The 27,038-nt window shown below is 41.4% G+C and overlaps 1 protein-coding gene across 6 annotated transcripts in view; it reads right to left on the reverse strand.

Annotated features, from left to right (window-relative positions):
• The window catches only part of MTAP (methylthioadenosine phosphorylase), a 45,178-nt gene extending 26,256 nt beyond the window's left edge, over positions 1 to 18,922 (reverse strand). For 2 of the 6 annotated variants that reach the window (XM_056324101.1, XM_056324100.1), the window contains exons 1-4: positions 18,764 to 18,921; positions 13,376 to 13,462; positions 7,639 to 7,697; positions 5,119 to 5,286 (exon numbers count right to left, since the gene is read on the reverse strand). In XM_056324101.1, the coding sequence (XP_056180076.1) occupies positions 5,119 to 5,286; positions 7,639 to 7,697; positions 13,376 to 13,462; positions 18,764 to 18,790 (341 nt within the window). In that variant the 5' untranslated portion in view covers positions 18,791 to 18,921. Of the gene's footprint in view, positions 1 to 545; positions 4,478 to 5,118; positions 5,287 to 7,638; positions 7,698 to 13,375; positions 13,463 to 15,289; positions 15,482 to 18,078; positions 18,355 to 18,763 lie in introns of those variants that run through there. The other 4 variants (XM_056324102.1, XM_056324099.1, XM_056324104.1 and 1 more) reach the window with 4 other exon arrangements.
• Between the last annotated feature and the right edge of the window lie 8,116 nt (positions 18,923 to 27,038).

A 27,038-nucleotide genomic window follows, 5' to 3' on the forward strand; every position in this document is an offset into this window, starting at 1 on the left:
CCTGTCTGCAAGGCACAGGGCAGCAGCACGTGATTTTCACTGCTGCAATACCATTCCTCTGTATCCTTTGCAGAGAGAACAAAGGCTACTGAACCACAGATACTTTCCTTGCCTTACTCTCCCAGAGACCCAGAGCCAGAGAGCAAATGACAGTATCTGCCTAAAGTTCCTCTCTTTGTAGGAGTTTCAAGACCTCCCCCACATACCATTATGGAGCCAGCAGGAGACAAGAAATAAGGAACTCAACAGGGACTCTTCAAAGACAATCTGCTCGTTAGATCTCACAGTTACAAATGTGGAGGCCTGCATGCCATCAGGAGAGCCTGCTTAACAACACCGCACAACTGAACACTATACAACTGCTTGATTATTTATATTAAAACAGGAAGAAGTCACCACACGCTTGCCTAGAAACCAGCCACACTACTCAATAGTAGAAGTGCACAGTTCAGAAGGATCAAGCATGGTGTAAAGGGCAAGTACAGAGATGCTACCCGTGATGAAGTTCAGAAGCAGCGCCTGAAAGCACTGGACTGATAACTTACCAAGAAGCAGGTAAAAGCCGGGGCTCCACAGCTACTGCTGGCCATCTGACCTTTGCAGGGCTCTTCGGAGAACCCCCACCAGAACACGCTGCCTCTGTGCCAAACAGCAGATGGCAGAACAGGAAAAGACAGAATTCTTTCCCTGGGAAAGGGGCGAGTATGTTCTTAAGCATAACCACTTGTCTATCAGCTCAAGGGGACAGTGGTACTCACCGCACAAGCAAATCCTTGCACTGTTGCATAGTCCTGCCATGCCTGCCTTGCCCTTACTGCTTTTTCAAATTCAAAGCTGCACATACTGCAGCTCTGAAGGTGTCCCCAGTTTGTATTCTCCACCCTGCAAGCAACAGCTACACTTTTAATCAGACAGTAAGGTGGCTTTTGCTCCTTCATTTTGATTTTATCATAGTAACACAAGATTTTCTGGCAGTGCTGTTTATGACTGATGCTAAGTAGCAAAATACAACTCATGTAAGTGAACAAACCAATAATTTCCCCTTGTGACAAACAGTCCTCTACCACTTGCATCATCATCTTCACCCTTCTTCTAGTAGTGCTGGATTATCAACAAGCTATTAGTAATTAAAGAACAAAATGAAAATTCACACTGGCATCTGAGGTAAAAAAAACAGTCTCAGCATGCTCTGCCTCTTCAGGGACACTGAAAGAAAATTATCCCACAAAAATTAGAGTGTAACAATACTGCAATAAATTGTAGTGGTGTATGTGACACAGATTATTCAAACAATATGGTTCGCAGCTGTTCCGGTATTTCTTTTATGAAGTGATTTTCTGCATTTGCCAAATGAGCTGAATCATCCAAGTAAGTACTTACCTTCTTACTCTTCCTAGAAAACATCAGCAGCAAACATAAAGTATTACAATGCCCCTTATCAGCCTGATCTAGCCAGTTGACTAATGGCACTGCAATAAACTAACAGGAGCCAAAGGCATAAAAATCTTCCAGATTTTTTTTAAGGCACTTGTTTCAAAGAAGAGAACAATTGTAGCCCATAATAGCACCTGTGGCTACTTTTGGATTTGGAAGTAGGGAGAACACCTTGTATACATTTTGGTACTTATTTAACAGAATGTATCTTTTATTGTTTAAATACACACCCCAACAGATAAGCATAAAGCAAGCAGAGACTCCATATTCAAAATCAAACACTTACTAGGAGTGCTAATGATCTGCAGAATTAAGCTCTCAAAAGTCTGGAAATACTATACAGTTCTAATTACACCTATTCACTGTTCCCTACTGTAAGTCAAACCTATGCCCTAAACTAGGCAGAAGTCCCACAGAACTCCATATATTGAGATCCTGTCATTAACGCCACAGTGTGCATGGCCAAAGGGAGCAAATTTACATTTGCTGCCTACATCTTTCTGCTCAATTCTAGAGTTCCCCCATTCCCTTTCACTATTCCTTCTTGCTTTATACCTGAAAGGACAATCATGACGTGCTCCCTACTGAGAACCAGAGCCCAGATAACAAAAGGTACCTGGACACCCAGAAGGCACTGATTTTAATGTAAATCCTTCCCACCTGGACCCAGCCCTCTTTCCTGTCTAGTCCCTGACATGGGTTAATCACTATACAGAAGCCAGGATAACTTTAAAAAAAAATAATTGACTGTTTTTGCAGCTTTAACCAGTACCTTTTTTCCAAGACTTTGACACAGTTTTTTCTACAGGACCCCGATCTTCCAGTAGAAGGTATGTCAGAAAAACTGCATCTTTTCAAATGCTGGTAGACAATTAATCTATTTTGTCCCATGAAAATATTTCCCTGTCAGAAGCACTGTTTTCTTAATGATTTATGATATGTAATGCAATCACTTTTACAGATGATGCATTTACCCATGATAGGCAAAAATGCAGACCCTACCTCCAAAGAACCAGCAGTCTAACACCCACTGGCAAGTACATCAGGGAAAAAGACTTAACACAGAAATCAAATTGTGAAATTAAACAGACCATTATGACTTGTCAGTTTTCTGAATTAGAGGGCAAGCTAGAAATGATTTTAAAATTCCTATTACACATTGTTTTCCACACCGAAAAATTCTCATGTGCTATTCAATTTCGGACTCTTCTACATTGAAATGAAAACTTGCTTGACCAAATGAAACACCGCTCATATACGGGCTATGCCATTGCTTCTGGTGACCATCTGAATAAACTCTAAATGAAGACACAGGTCACAGAACAGTTGAGGTTAGAAGGGACCTCTGGAGGTCATCTGGTCCAATCTCCTGCTCAACCCCCTGTTCCATCTAGAATTGGTTGTCCAGGACCATGTCCAGGTGGCTTTTGAGTACCTCCAAGGGTGGAGACTCCACCACCTCTCTGAGTGACCTGTGCCGGTGCTCAGTCACTCTCACAATGAAAAACTGTTTCCTGATGTTCAGAGGGAACCTCCTGTGTTTCAGTGTGTGCCCACTGCCTCTGGTCCCGTCACTGGGCACCACTGGAAAGAGCCTGGCTCCATCTTCTCTACAGGTACCCTTTAGGTATTTATGTACATTGATAAGATCCCCCTGAACCTGCTCTTCTCCAGGAAAGAACAGTCCCTGTTCTTTCAGCCTTTTCTCACAGGAGAGATGCTCTATTCCCTCCAGCATCTTTGTGGTTCTTTGCTGAACTCTCTCCAGTACATCCATGTCCCTCTTGCACTAGGAAGCCCAGCCCTGGACACAGTGTTCTAGGTGTGGCCTCACCAGTGCTGAACAGAGGTGAAGAAGGATCACCTCCCTTAACCTGCTGGCAACACCCCTACTAATGCAGCCCAAGATACTAATTGCCTTCTTTGCTGCAATGTAAAGGATGGCTGTATTTTCACTCATATTCACATCAGAGAAATATGCTGATTTGTTCTATAACCTTTTTTTTTCTTTTATTGAAAGGGGCATGTTCTTAAAACCCAGACTTAACCAAGCTTACTTCCTTTCCAGGTCAGAAATTATAATACAGAATGGCAAGTGCTGGGAAATTTAAAGCTGTGTGAGGAGATTAGGTAGCTTAAAAATGAATTATTGATTTTGATAATGACATTTTGGATGAAGGATCTTCTGATATTTCTTACCTGGTTATATCTCCTGGCTGTTTATGTCTTTCTGCCTTACCTCTGCAAGCGTTAGTTTCTCAATACTTCCACACCTCCTCCATAGCAGGTAATAATTCTGCAATCATTGCAACTGTTTCTTGTTTAAAACTGCAGGCTCTCTGGGCCAGAGGGTACTTCTTCCCATGCATGCAATTCATAGCTTAGCATAGTTAGGCTCCCCTCACCTACCTAGGAGTCTGCCAGATGATAATGCTGCCAAAATATCTTTTTGGGTTTTTTTTTGTTTTACTTGTGTTTTACTTGTGATAATCTAAGCCATGTACTCAAGTTATGTTTAATATCTTTCCTACAGAAATCAATATAGAAACTAAAATTACTCATTTCCAAGTACTACTGGCAGAATAAGGATTATGATTTAATCTGTATAAACAAAGTGATCAGCTTAAATACTTTTAGACTTGGGAGGAAAAAAAAAGACGACTGTCAGCAATACAGCAGCTCTCCACTGATAAATCAGCTCCAGTATAACAGGAAGCAGTTTATATAGGGCTTGCTCCTGCAGGCTACTTAGTCATTTCGATACATTGTACTTAAAACATAATCTCTTAAAAGAAAAAGCATTTCAGTTACACACCTCGCAAACAAGTGGTCAGTTAACTCAAATCTTGAATAGCACTGCAGAGAACAAACCTAGGGTATACATGTTCAGTTGGCAATGAAATACTGCCAGCAGCCTCACATAAGACTTCTAGATACAGTACACCTGTAAGTACGAGAATAGATTTACCTCTTAAAATGTGTGACTATGTTTTTGAAATATTTGGTGTAGTCACTCATTTTTAAATTAAGCTCTTCCCCCCGTACCCCCCCTCCCCCTGCCCGGCCCCCCCCGGCCCCTCCCCCCCATCTGCTTGAATTTTTCTAAACATCAGATAATCAAGGAGGGGAGGACTGACTGGAGTACAAAGACACTGGAAAAAATTTACTTCCTTATGATTCTTAACGAATAAAGGATGTTAGCATCTATCCTTGTTTTAAAACAACCTCCTCTCTTATCCCTCTCTGTTGCATTTGATCTCTCTTCCGTAGAGCCTCATTATTACTGCACATATTTTCCTACCTGTCTCCTCCTATGCTTCTTGCACCATCTCATTTCAGATTCTTCTTAGAACAGTCTGTGCTCTTCTCCATGTTCCTCCCTCATATTTGATAATAGGAGATCTCTTCAGAAGACTTCTCCCAAGGAGCTATGCTTCAGTTCATTTGAGGCCATTCTTCAAAACCTGATATTTCTTCTGTGTCTGTTAGAGCTAAACTTGTAATCTCATTCCTGTTTCCTATCACATTTTGTATGAATCTCACTTTCTGCCATAAGAACTGAGGCTATCATCTCATTCCACCAAAACTTAATGTAACATTAACATGTTACTATATCATTTAACCCCACTTGTCCCCTTTTTTCTCCCATAATTAAGAACACAATTAAACACAAACGTTACTCACTTGTCAATGAACTGGTCAATTATAACAAGATCACCAGGTTGTATTTCCTCTCGTAATGAACCACAGGCAGTAGTCACCAATACATGTGAACAATTTTCTTCTTTTAATGCCCATATATTGGCACGGTAATTGATGTTCGATGGCATAATTGTATGATGCCTTCCATGTCTGCAAAGATGCATGTTGCAAGAGAGTAAAATAAACCAGACTGAAACTGCCTTCCTTCTTCCAGACAGAGAATGCCAGAAAATGTTATTTCCCTTACAACATTGGAAGTGGAACAGATCATTTCAACTACTTCCAGTTTAGCTCATTTTCCTAACTGTATTAAAGTTCTCAGAGTATTTGGTTTCAGAAGTAGTGTAATTTTCTTTTTAGATGCAAAAATTTTAAGTTCAAGACTGTAATGAAAACAATCTTGAAAATACAATCTAAATACACTTCAGCAGCTTCAAGAGTACAAAAAGCAGTTTTCTTCAGTTTTAAGTCAGTTCCATAGATTCTGAAAACCCAAATGTAGAAAATTAAATCTTCCACACACTACAATAAATCTGTAAGATTTACATATACCTCTACAGATTTTTCTGCTCAGAAGTGTTGTTTGTATTCTCCCACCCAGAAAAGAGCAGCACATCACAGAAAATTAAAACCAGAAAGAACACACAGTTTTAATCTGTCACCTTCCCAAATAAAACAGTAGAAACACATTTTTCTCTTTGCTCTTCAAATGATCTGACAGCTTACATAAATTAGAAGAATCACTTCACACTGTTGCAGTATATTTTTTCACCATGACAGGACTTAAGTCTTACAAGCACATGCTTTTGTGTTATCTTTGTCATCACTACAGTGGTATATCACTCACATAATGATTAAATACATTTGAAAATTTCAACTATGTAAAATGAAAGGAGGAACTGAATTGCCCAACTGAGTCTTTCAAAGAGACCAAAAGATCTTAAGAACTTGGTCAACTGGGAACTGGGAGCTGCACACATGACCAAGCACTGTCAGGCAGGTTTCCCATGCTGATATTAGCATTTCTAGTAAGTTAATAGACTTGTAGATTATTGTTTAATATTACAGTTGTTTTCATAATCCTCTTCTAGAATATATGTGTTTGGGTTTTTTTTTAATCATTTATGAGCAACTCTCTTATTGTTCCCAAAACACAAAGTGAAGATGCAGATGCCTTCGCCCCAAAAGTAAACCCATGACAGTTGTATATGAATGGTCATAAATCCCAGACAGGATGTAAACCACAGCCCAGTTGTTCAGCTGTCTGTAGCCCAAGGCCTACTTCGATACAGCACAGATATGAGCTCTTGGCTTAGCATTTCATTTGAGCAAATGAGAAAAATGTTGTCCAGGTGTAATAAAATATATGAGAAAAGTCCATGCAAAGTAAGAAAAGTAAAACCATAGACAGAAGTGTAGCTGCAGAGAAGGATAACAATTAGCACCTTAATGGAAAAAATACTGGCATGGAAAGAATTGGGCCCTGAGTGCACCACTGGGTTGCAACTGCCCTGGCCAGCCTCACCCTTGGCCTCGACGCAAACACCTGGTGCTTCTGAACCTAGGTGCTCCCACCTCCAGTCTTCTCTCCTGGCCTGAGCTATGTCACAGGTGTGCCTGTCCCCAGCCCTGTCTCCTGGATGGCCTTCAGACCTATGCTGTAGTTTGTCTCCAGACCAGTTTTCTGGATGGACTTTTGACAATGCTGCAGCCTTGACTACAACTCTGTCTTTTGCCCCATCTCTTACAGCTCCTGCTTGGACTCCCTGGATGGATACTGGAGTTGATTCATCACCTTGACTTGTCTGGGACTGCTGATGGACTCTGTTATCAGCACCTGGCTCTGCCCATGCTGTCCAATGCTGAGAACTGTGTTAGTATTCTTATGTTTAATCTAGTAGCACATTGGTCCTAGATATCCATGGTTACATTAGCGTGAAATCTCTATGCACTCATTCTGCAGATCCTGCTTGCAGATTCTCTTCTGAGTATGGTAAGAGATGCCTGAATAAAAATGACACAGGGCGAGAGAACTACAGGGGATGCAGCCTCCTAAGCAATAATGGTAACAGCCAGAGTCCTCAATAATCAAAGGGTATTATTTGGAAGAGTGGTAGCAGAGATACAGTTCCCCTGGAAACAGGCAATTTCCCAGTTTCTGAAAGGAAATCTGCAGAGGGAGCAGATGGATTACTGAGGTTATCAGGCACAACCTACATACTACCAGAGCAGGCAGCATTGCAGACTGCTGTTCTTACTAGGGCAGCACCTAGTAAGACCTATGTAACCACCCTAGATTTCTCTTTCCTAACCTTTATTTGTAATACTCTCAGTTCCTGCAGCACCAAATTTGTTCAGGAAAAAAGACTTCTGCTGGACTTTGCTAGCAACCACAGAGCAAGATGAAGTCTGATTAAAATTCATTTCACCTAATGTAAAAAGAAAAAAACATCTGAGAAAACTTTAAGACATAGTATAAAACCCCTTAAAATGCTCACTTACCTTGCCAATAGCACACAGTCCACATTTTTTATCTTTCCCAATATCAAAGCATCCGATGGCTGCAAATAAACAAGCAAATAAGAATGAGTAACAGCCTGACAATCACATTAGAAACCTTAACTGCTGCTCAAAAATAAGAAGGATAGTTATGGAAGCAAATACTGGTTACCACTGTAGTCTCACATTTCCTTCAGTTCAGCTCTGTGACAGGGCAGATTAGTAAAACAGTCTGGAACAGAAAAATCAAACTTGACACCAGGTTTATCACAGTTTTTCTGTGTTCATACTAACATTTATATTGCAACTCCCTACTTTAGGATTTGAAATAGTAATACTTTCAAATACTTTGAAACAGCATTTCAAACAGTGCTACACAAATGTGAAAAAAGCAGCATGTACACGTTGCCCTTACGTTGGTTAGCATGTCTCACTCTCTCCTGCAAACTTTGATTGCTTTTTGCTAAAAAGGTGCTATTCCCTTCTAGAAGACCCCTCCCAAAATCTGTCCCTTTCTGTAACACTCCCCATTCTGTTCTGTCCTCTTTCTACCATGGCCCCCTAACTCAGACTAGGGGTGTGAGGAGGAGTTCTAGACCCTTCCAACCCACCCTTCATTCTCCCCTAGCTTCCTGATAAACTCCCTCTTCCCTTCTGCTAGGAGTCCTGCTTTTGGGAACAGAACTGCGAGATGACAGAGAACTTCTGGTACACTAGTGGCAGAAGCAATGTTGTATTTGGTCAGCCCAGGGACGAGGAGAGAGCATGTGCTCTCCTCTCACAGCTGCACAATGAGAACGTGCATTCCTCCTGATGACCAGCCAGCCAGGAAGCTAGAGCATTTTGTTTGTAGCTGCCCAGTTGAGACATGTGCCCTGCCTTGGAGATGGTCATATTGACCACGCATGTCAGACCCCAAGTCGTCAACCACTACTACAACAAATTAACTGCCCTGTGGGCTGCGTTCTGCTCCTGGGCTATATGCATCAGGGATCTGAAATACACAATGCTTCTAGCCTCCCTTTTTGTTAAAAAAATTAAGGCCACTGTTTAATTAGATGCTACATTGCATTTGTGCTGAACAGCAGTGCAGCTGGGTATGCTGCTTCTCCTGCCCAGTTGAGGTCTGGATGCATTCCACTCTTACTGCTGCGTAGAAGAAACTGTAGAGTAAGCTGGAAGCCACTCTGTGCCAATCTCTCCTTCCACGCCCTGGGATTTAAAGCTGAAATAGCTATTAACAAAATTATTATTTATTTACTGATCACAAGTTTGCAAGTATCTGGAAGGACTCCCATACTTGCATTTAGAAATGTTCTGTTGTCTACTGCTTAATATAATTTTATTTGTATTTTAATGCTAGCTGCAAGATTACAGCATTTAGTTTTACAGCTGTTAATTCTATCACTCTTGAAAGTTTGCAGAGATCTAGAACGAAGTAATATGTGAGCCCTCCCAGCTGCATTTTAGGGATATTAATTTCTAATAAAACCAGCACTTTCTGCTCCCTATTGCACAGCTCTTTTTTTTGCCATTTTTAATGTGAATTCTCTTCTCTGCTGGTTTTTGCTGGGTTAGAATTAATTTTCTTCACAGTAGCTAGTATGGGGCTATGTTTTAGATTTGTGCTGGTAACTGTTGATAACACAGGCATGTTTTCACTATTGCTGAGCAGCACTTACACAGAGTCAAGGCCTTCTCTGCTTCTCACACAACCCCACAAGAAGTCAGGAGGAAACACAGCCAGGACAGCTGACTCCGACTGATCAAACTGATGTTCCAGACCTTATGACCAAAAAGAAGGAAGGGGAGCAATGTTTGGGGTTATGGCATTAGCCCTGCTTTCCTGGAGATGGCTGAAGACCTGCCTGCCCATGGGAAGCTGCAAATTAATTCCTTGTTTCACTTTGCTTGTGTGTGCAGCTTTTGCTTTACCTATTAAACTGTCTTCATCTCACAACCTGCAAGTTTTCTCACTTTTACCCTTCTGATTCTCCACCTCATCCCATCAGGAGGAAGTGAGTGAGGAGTTGTGTGGGGCTTGGCTGCCAGCTAGGGTTAAACCATGACATCATCATAGCACCGTAAGTTACTCAGTCACCTAGGTTTAAATTCTGTCAGACACAGATTTACCACTGTTAAAAGTCTCCATTTAATTTTAACCTACTGACATAAAAACATTTAATCTATTTAGCTTAATTCACATGTATTCTCCTGAACCAGATATAGCTTTGAAAGCAAAATTTCACACAGGGCGAAAGCCTTCCTGTCTAGCTGCCAAGGCATTTTGATGTTGCAACATTCCATAACAATGAAGGTTCACAATAATTAGCATTTGCAGTTTTGCTTTTTTGAGGTTTGGTTTGGTTTGTTTAGATGGCACACATTTGCTGTGTGAAGTAGTAAGCACGCAAATTAGCTCACAGCAGGATACAAAAATAGTCTTAAAAACTAAAGAGGACTTCAGACAAAATTCCTTGTCTCCTATCAAAATTAAAAGATTATTAAGTTGAAAATTGGATCCTTCACTTGGCAAGTGACAGATGCAAGTTTATTGCAAGTGATAGATTCAAGTTTATATCAATTTCCAAAAGATTTGGTGTAGAAAGGTGCAATTTAACTGCTATTTGATATTTGTCCCCACCACAGAACTCCACTGAATTCTGGTGTATGTTGCTGACACTGCAAGAACGCAGCAGTTTTGAAAGCCAACAGGCTTCAAAATCCAGTTGCAGCAGCCAGGGTTTCCTTTCCTACCTGCTGCCCCTCTATAGTCACTTCAAAAAGCTTCAGGGTGGCCATGTAACAAGACCAGTTGTCATCTTTACACAGATTTCCACAGAATGTATTCAAGGCATCTTACAACTGCCTGAATACCTTTCTCGCAAATGATTGCTAAAATCATGGCAGAGGAAAAAAAAAAGGTTTGGAATGAAGAATGCTATGCTAAATGACAAACTGTTTAAGAAAAGAATTTGCAAATACTGCATCATAGGTCATTAAAAGAGAGGAAATAAAGATAAATCAGTGTGTGTAAAGTTACAAGGAAGTGAAAGACACAGAAAATTCAGACTGTGTTAACCATCTAATACAGCTAGCGTGTACTTCCCTTCCATGCTCCTTCTCCCACAAGTCCTTTCCAGTGCTGTACCTCTCTACTATTATCTCAGCATTTTATCAGCTTTGAAACGCTGATAAAATAATAAAAAATTCCAATGGAACAATCCCAGTTTAAAGCTCTAATACAGTATTTTTAAAGCAGGATTCAAAAAAAGGCCCAATAAAAAGTTCTTGAACATTAATAATTCATACACATATTTAACTACTTCCCCCTTCCACCAAATCCAAAGATATTTATTACTCAGTATTGCAAAACAGAAAAGGAAGCAAAGAATCCTGGGCAGTTAACCATAAATTATGAAAGTAACAATTGAAATAAATCTCTTTTGTCTGCAACATAAATATGCAGAAAGTATTGTTCATGTGGTGCTTACAAAATTCATTTTTTCCTTGGTCTCACTTCAGAAGCAAGCTGGAACAGAAAACAGAATGAACAAGCAAACTAAAAATCTACAGAAATCTTGAGATGGAACAGCATCTCACAAGTTCCCCAAAACTTCATTTAACCTATGATTTAGTTTAAGAACCAAATGACATACATCGCTTTGGGGAGGCAGAAGAGGAGCTTAAATGTTATGTCACATGGTCTGATTTTCCTGATGCAAGCATACAAAGCTCATTTGCAAGGTGGGCAACCCTTGCTCCGCCCTGCTTCGTTTGCCCAATATATCTGTGACCAACAAGGGGGGCGGGGGGGCAGCTAAAATAATTTCCTAGAACAGGAAGATATTTTGCTGATTTGAGGAAAGGTGATTCAGAACCAAGTTCTGTCATCCAGGAAGTAAAACAATCTAACTGAAAGCACATTCTGACCAAAGTTTTACCAGTAGCTTCAAAATTCAGTGCTGAAGATAAATGTTGTTGCAACCTATTTTTTATCCTATAAGAGAACAATATTTTCCATATCTGGAAATGGAATGCCATAAGGATTTACGGTATCTTCCATAGAACACCAAATCTTTGATGCAATCAAAATGGTGGAAGCTGACACAGGAGAAACAGCAGAACAAAGATAGTAGCTGAGTTACTTCCTAAATGAAAATTAAAACCCCTTCCATACTGACCAAAGGTGCAGAACTGAAGAAACTTCTTTCACTCCCTTGAGCAGGAGCCATCCTACAGGTACTTCTACTCTTCTGAGTAATACTAAACCCTGCTGTAGACCAGCTACTGCACTACAGAACTTAGGCCACCCAAATCCTATTGTATCTCAGCACTGCGACAGAACAGCCCTCTAAATGCTGTGCTGCCACTGAGCCCTTAACTCCAGTCTGAACAGAACTGTGTTTCATCCTTCCTGGATACGAAGGCTTCAGTTAATACTGGCTACAACCACGCTATTTTTGGTTTGTGAGCCATCTGCAGATACAGCCGTGCTGATACCACCCATGATTCTCAAAAACCGGCATGCAATGGCAACTGGTTTGCTTTAGCCAGTGGACTGTATTTCAGTCCAACACTGGCTACCATTTGGAAAACAGGGTACAAAAAATAGAGGAGGCAAGTTCCTTTCATTCTCTTCCAGTTTATTAAAAAATTTTGAAGGATGGTAGGAAAGTCAAGTGTGTTTTTCTGATTATGACTTCTCCTCCCTTAATCTTTATCTCCTTCCCCTTCTTGAATGGTGTGTACACAAACTCTGCTTACTGTTTACACTCTTACTTCTCCCTTAAACCATTTTGAATGGAGGCACGGATTCAGATTTTAAATCGCACACCACAGCACTGAGTTTCTGACAAGCTTCTACCCATGAAAGGGCACTTGCTGCCACAGGCCAGATGTTTTAATGTATGTATACTAGCTTAAAATGGTAGATTTAATAAGATACAATTTTGATGGCAATTATAAAGCACCCTGACCTCCCTGGTCCTACGACATTACAGATATCTGAGATCCAGTTCTTCTATGAACTTCCTGTGTCAACTAGAACCTCTCTCCTCCTTGATTTCCTGCCTATAAAACTCTCTCTCATCCTTTGTCTTACCTGTTTCTACTTCTAAAAGTGCTTTGGAGTGGGAATTGTCCTTCACAACACACTTAGCACTGTGTATACAGCAACACCTATAGCCTCCACTCCCTTCTGCTGAAGAAAAGGGCTGAAACAATGTGGAGTTAGGTCAAGAATACCTGTACTACAGCAACAGTTTCAGAGCTTCATTTTCGAATCAGTTTCAGATTATGTGGTTAGAAGCATGACTGTAAGGAGAGCATTGGTATGTAAAGCATAATTCAGTGGTTACAGGAAAAATGGTGGCACATATAGCTCAAAGGACATTTTTCTGCAATTCAGGAAGGTCCCTGGAGCAATCTGGCATATACTACAGGTCAGAAGCAGCACAAATTTGAAAGAGGGGGTTTATCTCTCGACTGCAAATTCAGGACTCAGTTTGTAAATGCATCCAGTCGACAGATGAGAAGGGGTAAAGTCTCCTTTGCACATCATCTTTTTAACACCTTGTTTCTACAAACTAAGCAGCACACAATACACAGCAAGTAAAACGAAGTAAGTCTTGTGCTAGTACCTCTTTTAGGCATTCATTTAACAGTCTGAAAATTAAAAGCATACAAACATCTTTAAAAACAAGTCTCAGTAGTAAAAAAAGAGAAAGGTTATACAGACCTTGCCATAAGGAGTATCAACATATTTTTCTGTTCTTCCTTCTAAGATATCCGGATCATCCAGCCCGGTTCCACCAATAATTCCGATCTTACACAGAAAAGTACTTTATTAGTCTTCTTGAGATTATACTCCATTTAACAGCATGTGGGAAAAACAAACTAGGCAACTACAAAATGTATTTTCTGCTTGAGATGGGGTTAGACTACAGATAAACAAAACATAATATGCACAACACATTTCCCAGAAAAGAAATTTCACAGAATCCTAGAATGGTCAAGGTTGGAAGCAACTTCTGGAGATCATCTAGTCCAACTCCCTGCTAAAGCAGGTTCACCTAGAGCAGGTTGTACAGCGTCCAGGTGGGTTTTCAGATTCTCCAGAGAAGGAGACTGTACAACCTCTCTGAGCAGCCTGTTACAGTACTCTGTCACCCTCAAAGTAAAGAAATTCTTCCTCATATTCAGATGGAACTCCCTGGGTTTCAGTTTGTATTCATTGCCCCTTGTCCTGTTACTGGTCATCACTGAAAAGAGCCTGGCCCTGTCTGCTGGATACGCACCCTTAAGATATTTGCCGTCATTGATAAGATCCCCTCTCAGCCTTCTCTTCTCCAGGCTAAACAGGCCCAGCTCTCTCAGCCTGTCCTCATAAGGGAGCGATAAACCTGTCCCCTCATCATGTTCGCAGCCCTTCACTGGACCCTCTCCAGTAGCTCCCTGTCCCTCCTGAACTGGGGAGCCCAGCACTGGGCACAGCACTCCAGATGGGGCCTCACCAGGGCAGGGTAGAGGGGCAGGATCACCTCCCTCCACCTGCTGGCCATGCTCCTCCCAATGCCCCCCGGGATCCCACTGGCCTCCATGGACACACAGGCACACTGCTGGCCCATGGGCACCTCACTGTCACCAGGACTCCCAGGTCCTGCTCTGCAGAGCTATCTTAATTTCAAATGACTGATTTTAAACAACTGTAAGCTGCCAATTTCTTGCACTATGATTCTCCTCTTTAGAGATACCAAATTAAAAAAAAGCTATGGAAAATACACAAAGATGTACCAATTCATCATTTATTTCCAATACAAAACTGAAGGGTTTTATTTGGGAATGCCTGTAATGAAGTATCTGCATAACATATATTAAAACAAAGGCTTCCTGTTTACATGGGGAAAGTCCTACACATAACTGCTATACGGAATACCAGGCATATAGTATCATACATTCAAAATAATGAAAAGCTAACCTTCTCCCAAAACATTAGAAGTTTTTTTTGTTGACTTGCCAAAATCTAAGAACTTCCCTGTTTCTGTAATAGTCTCTGTACAGCTTCTGAAAAGCTCAACAACATCTTCACAAGTGAAATAAAAAGAATTTACTGACAATTTCACCTGCTGTAAGCACTGCTGGGTTTCTTCAGGCATTTAAAATTAGGTCACCTGGTACGTAAGAAAGTGTAAGCGACTATTCAAACTTTGCAGCTGGGTCACTAATTGTCTCCTGTGTAGATGCACTGGTGTCAGGTTTTATTCAACTTACAACCTTTCCCTAAGTAGAAACTTAAGAGACTCTCATTCCTCCTACTTTTTTGATGAAGTCTTTTCAAGTATTTTTCCAATATTTTTATGAAATTGACTAACAGTTTCAAAGCATATTGGAAAGAGAAAAAAAGCGGGCAAAGCTAAGGGCCACTTAAATAGAATATATTTTATATCCTTAGAAAATCAGAATAAAAGTCTTGTGTTTTGACACAACTTGTAGTGTAGTTACTTGATGTGACTTAAAAATACCACATGTCATGCCCTAGTAATCACAGATTTCTTGTTCTGGCTCATAGCTCATCTGTTCCTGTTCTTTTGCAAAAAAGGGAAAAGAAAAAAAGGTAATTTGAAACATATATTGTCACTAAGACTAAGCTCACCTGTGGTTTCATACTTGAGCTAAAGAAAAATGCATCTGAATTTTCTTGTTTCTAGTTCATCATTGGAAAGTATCTTGGTTTTGTCTTTGCAGGGATTATTCTGTTTTCAACAAGTCAAGTTTTCTCTTGAGTTCAGAACATTTCTACCTCTTTGGACAGAGTGGTTGATGTCAGGTCCTTCACAACCTAAAGCTTAGTAATGAGAGAAAATGCTCCTTTTTTTCTTTTTTTTTCTTTTTTTTTGCCTCCAACGTAGTTTGTCTCAGTTTTTAAGTTGAAGAATTCTTATCATGGCTAAAAAAATTGGAACTATTCTGGCATGACTTACTACTGCATGGTTCCACCACTATTATTATTTTTATAGAAAATAACTCAATGTGAATTTCAATGTAAAACACCCCCTTTCCACAACACACACCCAACTGTCTCTTAGTCTTTTTTCTTAACTTTCACATTCATAGACACCTCATTTGTTTAACCACTATATTAGTTGGCTCATCAAGCATTTAGTTTTAACAAGCTGAGGCTCTGTGGCCTTCATTACACACCAAATACTTGTATGAGAAAGCTTTCCACAGCAGATGGTGTAAACGCAAATACCCTAGAAGTAGTTTTATCGGATCTTCTGTTTCCTTTTGCTACCCCCCTGTGGAGCACGAGTAGTAGTGCAAAGCAAAATACCAGTAGAAATCCACGAACTCCAACCCTAACTAGAACTTAAGCATTTGGGAAGACCTAGATCATTGTCTGCAGTAGTACTGATCGGTCTGTTCCCATGTTATTCATGTTGCTTATTTATCACAAACGTTCAGATTGTTAGATCGCTCATATAAAACCTGAAAACTATACGTTTTAGGATGAGTAATTTTCTGCCTTAAGAACTACCTAAGAGGTGTGCAACGCAAGCAATCATAAAATTCAAAATCAGCAAGACCACCCTTAACATTGCTCATGTGTGCATTCACTAAACACAGAAGACCACTACATTAACAAAAGCCAAGATCAAAATGGTGCCTTTTTTTTTTTATCCAAGAAAAAAATTGTTACTTAAGTAACTGAACTAGTTTTAGTTTGATACAATGCTTGTTTTATTAGTGCCCTATAATTTAAGATTGAGAATATTCAAAACCAGAATGCTTATGTGCCTGAACTTTAACTCTGGCAAAATGAAATTTCTTGGGACTGAAGAAAACAGTGCAGTGCTGGAGATACCAGCTACACCTACATGACATAAATGTTATTTTGGAACTGCTTTAAGGTCCTTATGAACACACAAGATCCAGCATTTCCTGCACCAGGAAGCAGCACACCTGATGTGTGGCAGCACAGAGCTCGGTCTGTTCACAGCAGCATAGGCCCGGTGAGGTGGCTTCCCCATGTGCTCTTGGGCTCCCTACTCCTGCTGCAGCAGTGGCATCAATACTTAATTGTGCTGCACGGTTCAGCTCCACAGCAGCCTTTTACACCACCAGCCATGCTGTCAGAAATGGCAGCAGTGCAACAAGCTGGCAAAATAGTCACTGCTCCCAGGTGGAGAGCCCACAGCACGGAAGAAGAGCTAGACTACCCTGAATTTGCTTATGCCTTCTCCCTCCTTGCAAAAGACCTCAGGAGCAGTTTGTCACCCTTCAAGCCACCCCAGGCAACAGTAGCCAGAGAAACACTGGGCTCACTATAATTCACAGGAGAGCTACTACGGTGGAACGAACGTTAGGCCAGCAGATTTGTTGAAGCAGTGCTTCTCCAACCATGTAATGCTAGCTTGGAGCTAGCAGCTCCAACCGTAAAATGAATGTTAGCTCTTGGCAAGAAAATAGTTTTTCCTCTAACAAACATAATCTCCAGGAATATCAGCTGTGTCTGGGGCTGGAGACCCCAAAATCTGATTCTATATTAAATTCTGCTTTACGGACCCCCTAGGATTATCAAATTGATCAACTACCAGAAGGAATGCAGCTGTCCTAGGCTCCTCGAGGAGATACCCTGCCAAAGGATCTGAGGTCTGTTTCCACGTAGCAGTCCAGGCACTGAAAGCCAGTAATAGCAGACTGGAGCTGACTCGGAGATAAAAAGTCCCACCTGACCTCAAAGGCAGAGACAGTCACATCTAGGAGTGACCTCAAGAATGGAAAGGTGCAATACTGTATGCTCCATTCCAGACTTTTCATCCTACAAAGGGATGTGATGGACATAACCTGTGAAAATTAACAGAGGCTGTACCTAAGGTTATCTGGAATTAAATCTAAAGTAAAATGGCATTGCACTGGGAATGAAACATGAAATATTTCACTATGGTACAGTCAAACACTGGGATGAAGAGCAACAAAAGTAAAACCTAAGAAATAGTATCACATCAGTAACTAAAAAATCAAAAGCATTTCTCTGTGGGAGCCCAAGTAATGCTCACACTTAAGCGTACACCTTTCTTAAACGGCTGGTTGGTGAAATTCTGCAAATAGGTTCCAGCAGAAGACACAGAAGTGTCAGTGCAGTAACAGTATACACTTGCCCATCTGATGGTCTTACACACTGGTACACGTTCATTGGTGTCACCACCAGCCATGAGTCTTTGTGACAACCACCTCTGAATACCTCCATATTCCTCTCTTCTGTTTTGGGGATAATGAGAAGAGGAAGAGGATGGCATTAAAAAGACTTTTCACTTACACAGAGGTAACAGCAACCTGCACACAATTTACAGTGCAAAGAATAAACCTGCTGTCTCTGTGAAATCAAGGCCGCTTATAGCCAATTCCTGCACACCAAGACGACCGGGAAAGTTACTTTACCTCAGAAAACTAATTCGTATGTTGGTCGAAACACAATTCCTGCGTTTCACCGCAACTGGCCCGCCCACCCCTGACGCGGGCAGTCACCCTCCGGTCCCACTGCTGACGCACCGGGGACGGGCCGGTCCCAGGCCAGACCCGTGTGCTGGCGCGGCGGTACAGGCGCCCTGCGACGGTGACAAACGTGCCTCACTCCCTCTCACGGACAAGCCCGACCGGCCGCAGCCGGCTCTGACACTCCGAGAAGTGGAGACCCCCGACTCCCATGAAGGAAAAAAAAAAAAACCAAAAAAAACACCTGCGGCAGCGCCGTGGCGCTGAGGGCGGGGAGCGGCGTGCGGAGGCTGCGCGGCCCGCAGCCGAGGGGCCTGGAGGCGGCGAGGCGGAGTTGCCGGGGGCGGGGGGGGGTGTCACTTGGCCCGGCGCCGTGCGCCCGGGGCCCGCTCCTGGCGGGCGGGGCGGGAGGGAGGCGGGCAGGGAGCGGAGCGCGGCGGAGGACGCGGCGGCCGAGAAGCGGCGCCTCAGCCCACGCGCTCGGAAGCCCCCGGAGGGCAGCGACGTGGCCCCGCTCCCTCCCGCTCCGCAGGCCCGCGGCCGCCCCGGCAGGGGGCAGGCGGGGAGGGGTTGAGGGCGGCGGTGGGTGCCGCCTCTTTCCCAACCCACGGCGACGCTGCCCCTCGCTTACCTTCACGGCCGCGGCGGCGGCGGCCATGTTGGCGGCAAGGGCGGGGGGGTGGCCGCCGGGGCCGCGCGCCGCGTGTGGCCCGGCCCGGCCCCGCCCCGCCCCGCGCGGGCCGGCCCCTCCCCCCGGCGCTGCAGGGCCGCGGGCCGGCGGGGGCGCCGGGGCCTCGCTAGGGGGCGGGGCCGCCCGCGCTGAGGGGAAGCGGCGCCCGGGCCCGCGCCCGCGCCGCCGGGGCCGTGACCCCGGAGCCCTCGGGCCGAAGGGAGCCCGCGGGGGGCCGGCCGGTCTGTCCCCGCGGCGCGGGTGGGAGAGGGCGCCCCCGGGCTCCGCACCCCGCGGCTGGGGACGAGTCTTCCGGGTGTGGGCCCGACGCTGGCGGTGTCGCCTGACGCTAGTCGCACAGCCGGAGTTCTTCGCGAAGCGGTTAGGAGCATGCGGTGCAGAACGGTTCCTTGGGGTAAAATCTGGATTTTGTGTCACAGCATAGGACATAACTGCTCCTTCCACCCCGCCACCTCCCCCGCTTACACCCCCCACCCCCCACCCCCCACCCCCCCAGGATACATCCTCTCCAGAAGCAGATACTGCTATCCCATTATTTCTGGGTATTTCGATTGATATGCTGTTCCTACACTTCACCAACAGCCCCATCAGAACATCTCCAGTGTGCTTTTGAAACGTCACTACCGACTGGTCCATAAGCCCTGAAGTGTTATTACATCCTTGAAATGTATCCTCAGTGAAGGTTTTAATACTTTTTTAAAAGCTTTCTTCTTGGAAATGCTTTTATTAAGTCAATGAGTGCTGCTGTGTTTAAGTACCTTTTGAAGTCACAGCCAAGGTAACCCATCCTGCTTTCTTTTTAGTTTTTCTGATCTAGATGCAACTCTCAGGAGTATTCACTAGCTGCATGTAAAGAAAGCAACACTGCAGCTGTTGATACCTAAATACTCTTGTAAATTATGCTGCAGTTCCAGAAAACAGTATTCCACAAATCTCGTGGTATAATAGAAATAATTTGTCTACTTCAGTGTGTAAGCATGTGTGAAAAATGCTAAACATTGGCTTAGTCTTTCTGAAAACTAACTTTCGGATGGTCCATATTTTGGCTGGACCACCAACCATACTGCTGGACACACCATGGTTTATTTGACTTCCTCCTCAAATTCTGAATTTGTCAACAGAGGGTAGAACTGAACAGCACTACAAAGTCCCAGATGCACCCTGTAAAACAGTGGCATGATGCAAAAAGTGCTGATTAGTCCTGGATTAACAGAAATGGCAAAATGAAACCAAAATTCAGCTCTAACCGGAATATAAAATCCTATCTATTTCTATAAATAAAATTCCTAATTTTATAGTATTTGTGGAAGAGGTTTGTTTTCTATTAAAAACCGGATTAATTTATAGGTTTAATGTGGTTTAAATTAAGGGTAGTCTTTTTAATATCCAAAAATTATTCTGAGAATGAACTGGAGCATGTTTTGGGGGAAAAAAAAATGGGGAGTTTTATTTTCTTTCTGAAGTACGCCTATATAGAAAGTACATATATTTAGCTATCCAAGCTAAATATTGCTTCAAGTGATATGAAAAGGTAAACACTGTATCATTACATATGACTAATTACAAGTTTCCTCTTTGTGGTGTTTTTCTTGTTGCCACAAGTCCATACACTTAAGCAGGACATTGGTCTTACCATAACATGATCTTACATTTTGGAAACATTAATAGTTTTGATATATTTATATGTTCTATTACCATAGATAGATACAAATATAAAATGTAGATCTTTCAAAAATAACCAGTAACTTGCTAGTTGGAAGTACTTCTTTTTAGAAGTATTTGTTGTAGATTTCCTTTAAAACAACTTTATCTATCAGAGAGACCTCAGCCATCCAGACGTGTCATTCTCATGTGCCACTCCGTGCTACCTGTCTATTAAAAAATGTCACATATCCGATAGTAAATGCAGACTCAGATTCATCACTGAACATACGTCCTGTATTTTATCACAGCTGAGAAATCTGCTGAAATTGGCAAGGTGAATTGCCTCATTTGTATACCAGAAAAGGGATATTCCTGATAACTTAAGGCAGTAGCAGCTAGTGCTGAATGTCTTTCAGCTGGAATTGCTCTCTGTGCAGCTTTAAACATTTTATCCTCTTGTCTTCAGTGCATGTTGGAGATCTTCATACACAGCTGGGATGTTTGTCATAGAGGCTGAAGGCTTCTTGCTGCAGTTTAAAATGTGAGACTATACTGATGAGAGATAGACTTCAGAAAATCATAGATTAATAAAGGGAGAAAAAGCTGAAGTTACATGTTAACTTCTTCAGTGGGGTGCAGTATAACCATAGTACCTTATTAACACTTCACTTGTGCTTTCACTGCACAGAATCTTTTAGTGAACAATTTTTGGTAATTCCTTCTGTTTAATTTCTACTACAATTTTTCTCCACTAAACCGCTTAAAAAAGCTGTGTCAGTTGTGTTGCAGTATTCATCTTTTACCACAACTATGTGCAATCCATTTACTTTTCTGGTTCTGTTTTTTTGCTTGGTTTTGAATATGAGAGCTCACATTGTTTACATAGTGTGAAAATATTAGCTATTTGAGTTCTCAGGGGTCATAAGTTAAGAGTCTGTTCTTACTCCCATTTAAAACTTGTCCTAGCTGGTCCTGCTCAGGCTGTTCCCATGAGAATCTGATACTGTAGCTGTCCAGAGAGGTACCAGCTTTCCAACGTCATGCTTATGGGCTCTCTGTGTACGTATTTTGAGGGAGTATTAACTCTGTATAAAGCTCTCTGTATATCCAGGGTAAATCTACACACAGAACAAGCAGAAAAGCCTGGTCATGGTGAATTGTTAATGATCTAGACACTTCGAGACATTGAGCTGGAAGCTCAGAAGTTTCATCAGATAGGGTTTCCAAAGATGTTGAGTCTGAGACACTGTTTTGGCACAGGGGGTGAACAGCTTATACTCAGAATCAGAAAAAGAAGGTGAAAAACTGTATTCTTGCAAACAAACTAAGTTCCTTTGCAAATTTAATACCATGCTAATTTCAATTTAGCAGTTAACTAGTATGGAAAACCTGTATCAATATGAAATTTTGCACTTCTTCAAGTGAGCTCACTGTTTATCAACAGCTAGTTAATTCCCATTACTTAACAGCAGCTTATAACCTAGATTGACCTATACATGCATTTAAGCCTTCAAAAGCATTTCACTGTTCAATAGCAGGTAAGAAATAATACTTTGTGAAATAGACTTTTAAAAATGTAGATAATATGCTTTTGGTAACTCAGTTTTGAATAGCTTAAAATCAAAATCCTCTTATAGGACTGAGAGACAGGATCCAGTTCAGTGACTGTTCATCAGTAAAACATGATCTGGAAATCTTTAATACAGCATTTATCATTGTAAGTAGTCAGCTTTCTACAGCAGCCATTTGAAATTTAAAGCAAGTAATCAAACACCACCAGAGCAAAACCACCACCATAATACTCAGGAAAACATCATGAACATGGATGTTCAGGATGAACATACGCTATTAAAAAGACATGGTTACTGGATTACTAGAGAGACTGCAATTTCAGTTCACAATTTCATTTATGACATTACAGAAAACCTTGAAATAACTTTCTGTTTTCCTTGTGTTATCTTTGTACTTGTATATTCTAAATGCTGAAATGTAAGTACATTTATCTCAATAAAAATGAGTCATTTAGTGGAGTTTCATTTCACTTTTTCAAAAATAAAATAAATGCACAATGATTTGGAGTCTCTCTGCTTTGATTTCTCACTATTTTGGGTGTCTGTGTCTCATGGGCAGTGTGTCCTTGCCTTAAGTTAGAATAATGTGTAAGAACTAAGTCTTATTTACACCTTACATCATTCAAAAAATACAAAAGAACTTTTAGATGAAAATAAGTAATTTATATACCAGACTAACACCCTTCAAACTTAAATGTAAAGTGTCATTTTTTATGCCTTGAGAGAATCTTGGTGAAAGTCCACATGTAGCCAATGCCTGAAAACCCTGTCCTTCTTAGAAGTACTGATGGGAAAGTCTGACAATTTAAGGTCTCTGCAACTATCTTAACAGTTTTGGCCTACGCCTGAAATCTTGGCTAAATGAACTGAAATGTTCTTGTTTGTGTAAGAAGCACTTTAATTATACAAATAGTATATTTTTAGTTAAATATAGAAAACAGACTATGTATAAGAAGATAATTCTTCACAGTGCAAACTGAGTTTGGGAGAAGAGGGTCTAATGTGGGCAGATAATTAGGACATAGTGGCCCTTGAGTTTTAATCCCTCTTCTGACACGAAATACTTCTGTGCATTTAAGTAATTTAAACTCTGTCCCTCCTGTGAAGTCATAATCATAATGATAATCAACCTTAACTATGTTAAAGGGGTGTTCAAATTAGCTAGAGTGTATTTGTGAAAATGCTTTGAAGATGAAAAGCACTGTATCAAGGTAAAAGGTGTTAATTTTTTGTATTGCAACAAAAGTTGCCGTACAGAAATAACAGTACTGTGTACACATAGCTGAATTGCTTTTGCTAATGTTACTTCAGAGAAACAACATTGGCATTGAAGAGGGGAAAATAAAGGCTCAGTCAAGTTTACCTTCTGCATTCATTCATGCAGATCTCAGTGTTGAGTTCCCATTATGCTGTACTACTTGTAGACTTTATTGTTTCTGTCCTACAAATCCACAAAATTTATTTCAATAGTGATGGAATATTGCACATGTTAAAAGAAGAGCATCTGTGTCCTTTATCGGCCAACACTTGATCCAAAGCGGAAGCCCATTTTTACTGTGTGTGCTTACTATGAAATTAGCTTTCTTTTGTACATTCCATGTAATTTTCATGTTTTCTCCTGTATACTGGAAAAAAAATTGTTGAATTCTGTTCCCAAAGTAATAATTTAAGATTTCAACTTACTGAAAATAAAAATTAATGTCTGTGTTTGTGTTAGGACAAATTATTTTTAGCATAAATAAACTTCAAGGCTACTGTATGGAAGCATTTAATTGTCACATTCAGGAATATTTGAAAACCTAGATTTCGAGCTGTTCATGACAATCCTCTACCTAGAGTTTATTGTTTCTACAGCTCTCTTGTGGAGCAGAAAGTCCTGTGAACTCTCAAAAGCATGCCAGCAAAAGGCTAACTGGGGAAGTTCAAGCAACTTCTACCAATAGCTGAAGTGAAGATGGCTGTCTTTGCATTGACCCTGCTATGGGACACATTGGTCCATCCATATGCAAAATGAACAGTTGGCTTTTCTCTAATTTGCAACAAGTGAAAGTATCTTCAAGGGACCATTTTAGCAACACAGACATACCAGAAAACCCCTTCCCCAGCATGATTTTTTCTCAGGGAGAAGCCATCAACAAGCTGACCTCATCGGACTTGGCAGTGCTACATTAACAGCTCGACTCCATGATTTTAAAGGTCTTTTCCAACTTAAAGAATTCTATGATTCTATCAGCTTAGATGGTTTGATGCGCTCCTTGAGCACTGAATAACCTTAATGAGGTGAAGATTGCACAGTCCTCAGACTGCAACTCTGCTAATTGCAGGTGGAAGGAGAATTTTTCAGATTACAGGTAATTTATCGATGGTGTATTTTGGAAAGCTTCCATGCAATGAAACACACACTGTGAGATCAGGTGAGATCAGGTATCTACTACAAGATAAGATAGGCAGGACCAGGACCTTGACATTTGACTTTCCTCACACAAGTTACTTCAGAAAATAAAATCCATACAATTCATGCAATTAAGCACTCAAATTTTTATTCTTGATTGTAGTGTCCTGCCTCAAAGCCCCCATTCTCTTCAGTGATGCCACAGGGAAAAAGGAGCTCCAAATCATGTAGGAAATTATTCCAGAAGATGGTCTTTATTTCGATTAATAGCTGCACTGGTCTGTTAGAATTAGAGGTGTGTCCTTCTCATTCATACTGCCCCCATTCCAGTTAATTATTTTTTGTGCGTGAACTACATGAGTGCGTCCACATCACCTGTGCATAGAAGTGCTCAAAAAATTAATCTAGGTAGCTATTGTATGAGCTGCCTTCCCTGGTGGCTCTGCTGGAACTTGCTTAACTACCACATGCTTCTACTTCCAGTATTTTTTTAACATGCATATCAGCTTAGCTTTACATCCATGATGAAAATATTAAAAGAGGAAGTATGAAAAAGACTGGTATAAATTTTCCACTGGTTTATGCTGAGATGTCATTATCTGAACCCCAGCTGGATTCTGTTTATCGATAACTCCACTTTGACTGTGTCTTGACTTCAGGTGCCTTCCTTGGCTCTGCTCAGGCGTTACTTCTGTATGACTTTGATGATTAAATGTTAGGTCCTGATGATTGTAAACTGCACCCCAGGGGACTGGCCAGGGAGCATGGTGACTCAGAGGCGTTTGACGCAGACTGCCTCCCCACTTCCTCCTGGCCGCGGGCGTGCAGGTACTCACTGGTGGCCTAAATCATCCTTCAGTTATTACATGCCCATCCCATACAGCCTGCTGTGGATGGTCAGTAGTAGAAGTGGGGCTGGATCATCACCTCATTCATGCCTCTACCTGTTCCCTTTAACTGGCCTCACAGTACTGTTTCTCTGTGGTTATACCCCTGGTCTGGCAGGTCCTCTGTGTTGGTGAACAGGTACATGGGCACTTTGCACTTTGTTCTGAGGTTTGCTGATGCTTCTAGCCCACAGCTGGCTATGCTGTGCCAAATAAAACCCACATCACTCTTTCATGTGAGTTCATTGCAGGTAGAGCTTATGTCCTTCAGCAAAATGATTTAGCTCTAGCAGCAGAATAGGTCCTTTTCCTTGTGTGAGCAGCTTCTTTGCTAATGTAGCCTGTCTGGCAACACTGGTTAAGCCTTGATGTAGATGTCATCTTCTACCTCATCATCCAGATTTCAATAGCAATTAAAAATTAGGTGCATCCATGTTACCTGAAAAAGAGGAGTTTTATATGCCACCTTTTTATTGCCATCTTCCAAAATAATGAAAGAGGTTTGAGATAAGAAGGTGACAACTGAAAAAAACGTTTAATTCAGTAGACTATTTGAAGTTAAAGAGGTATTTAAAAACTTATACCTGATATTTTAGTTGATCACATTATAGGATGACTAACATAATGTAGTAAGAGGAGTAAAATAAAACCCTTAAATCAAAGGACATACCACTTTCCAACTTAGTAAAGGAACAATGCTTTGAACAGAGTTCATGTCTGCTAGTATCCATTATGTGTATGGTATTCATCTTACTGTAGCTGAGAAACTTGCAATATTTTAAGTGTATTTCTCCTAACAATACCCAAATGAAATGGGAAAACTACTTACAGATGATATGCTAAAGGCTTGATAAAGAAAGAGGTCAGGGTGTTGAACTACTGGAGACCTCAGCTGATGCTCAGGTCTCTGTGTAGGTGATCAGTTAATGGAGAGACCTCATAATGAGATCAAAGATCCCAAATGCCAAGAGATACATGACCCAGAGCTTGTGGAGTAACTCCTGTGTTGTCCCTGCTACAGGCTGAGTCTTTTGGCAAACCCGAGCACAAGGGCAGTGCAATCACAGCGACTAGTTCTGCCATGGTAGTGTCTACAAAAAGAAGGGAAAGAATTTCCCAAAAAGCCTTTTCCAGGAGAATTTTCTGGGTCTCAAGTGAACACAAAGGTGTGTTCTGAGACATCGCTTCCCCAGCATCTGAGTCTCACCCAGATTCAGGCACAAGGAAAACAGCTCCTTGATTGTGACAGGTAATTTGCGTCAGATGCTCATACGGCAGAAGGAGTTTTCAGAAGCTGAGATTTTGCCTATGAAGAGAAGACTAATTTCTACTATTTGCCTTTGAGAAAGTTTTAAGAGATAGCTATAAAGTAAAAATCAGAGTTCTTGGAATCAACACCCTTTGCTGCTGTTTTTTAGCTGCTGTAGTAAGTAGAACATGAATTGTGCAGGGTGTGTCTTCTGAAACTATGGTTTGCTGTAGCCACCGGCATACCTTTGCAAGGAAAAATCTTTAGTGCAGACAAGCAAAAGTGCTATTAATTATGATTTGCAACTGCAAATCATAATTAATATGCAAATGAAAATCAAAAGTTGCTTTGCAACTGCACAGTGTGTATTGAGATGGTCTGTGCTTCAAATAACTTACATTTATAGATATCCAAACTGGCAGAGAAGACATAAGACAGAAAAAGAAGCAGCTGAAGCTACTTGAACAATGAA

The sequence above is a fragment of the Falco biarmicus genome, chromosome Z (genome assembly GCF_023638135.1).
Source record: "Falco biarmicus isolate bFalBia1 chromosome Z, bFalBia1.pri, whole genome shotgun sequence".
Taxonomy (NCBI): domain Eukaryota; kingdom Metazoa; phylum Chordata; class Aves; order Falconiformes; family Falconidae; genus Falco; species Falco biarmicus.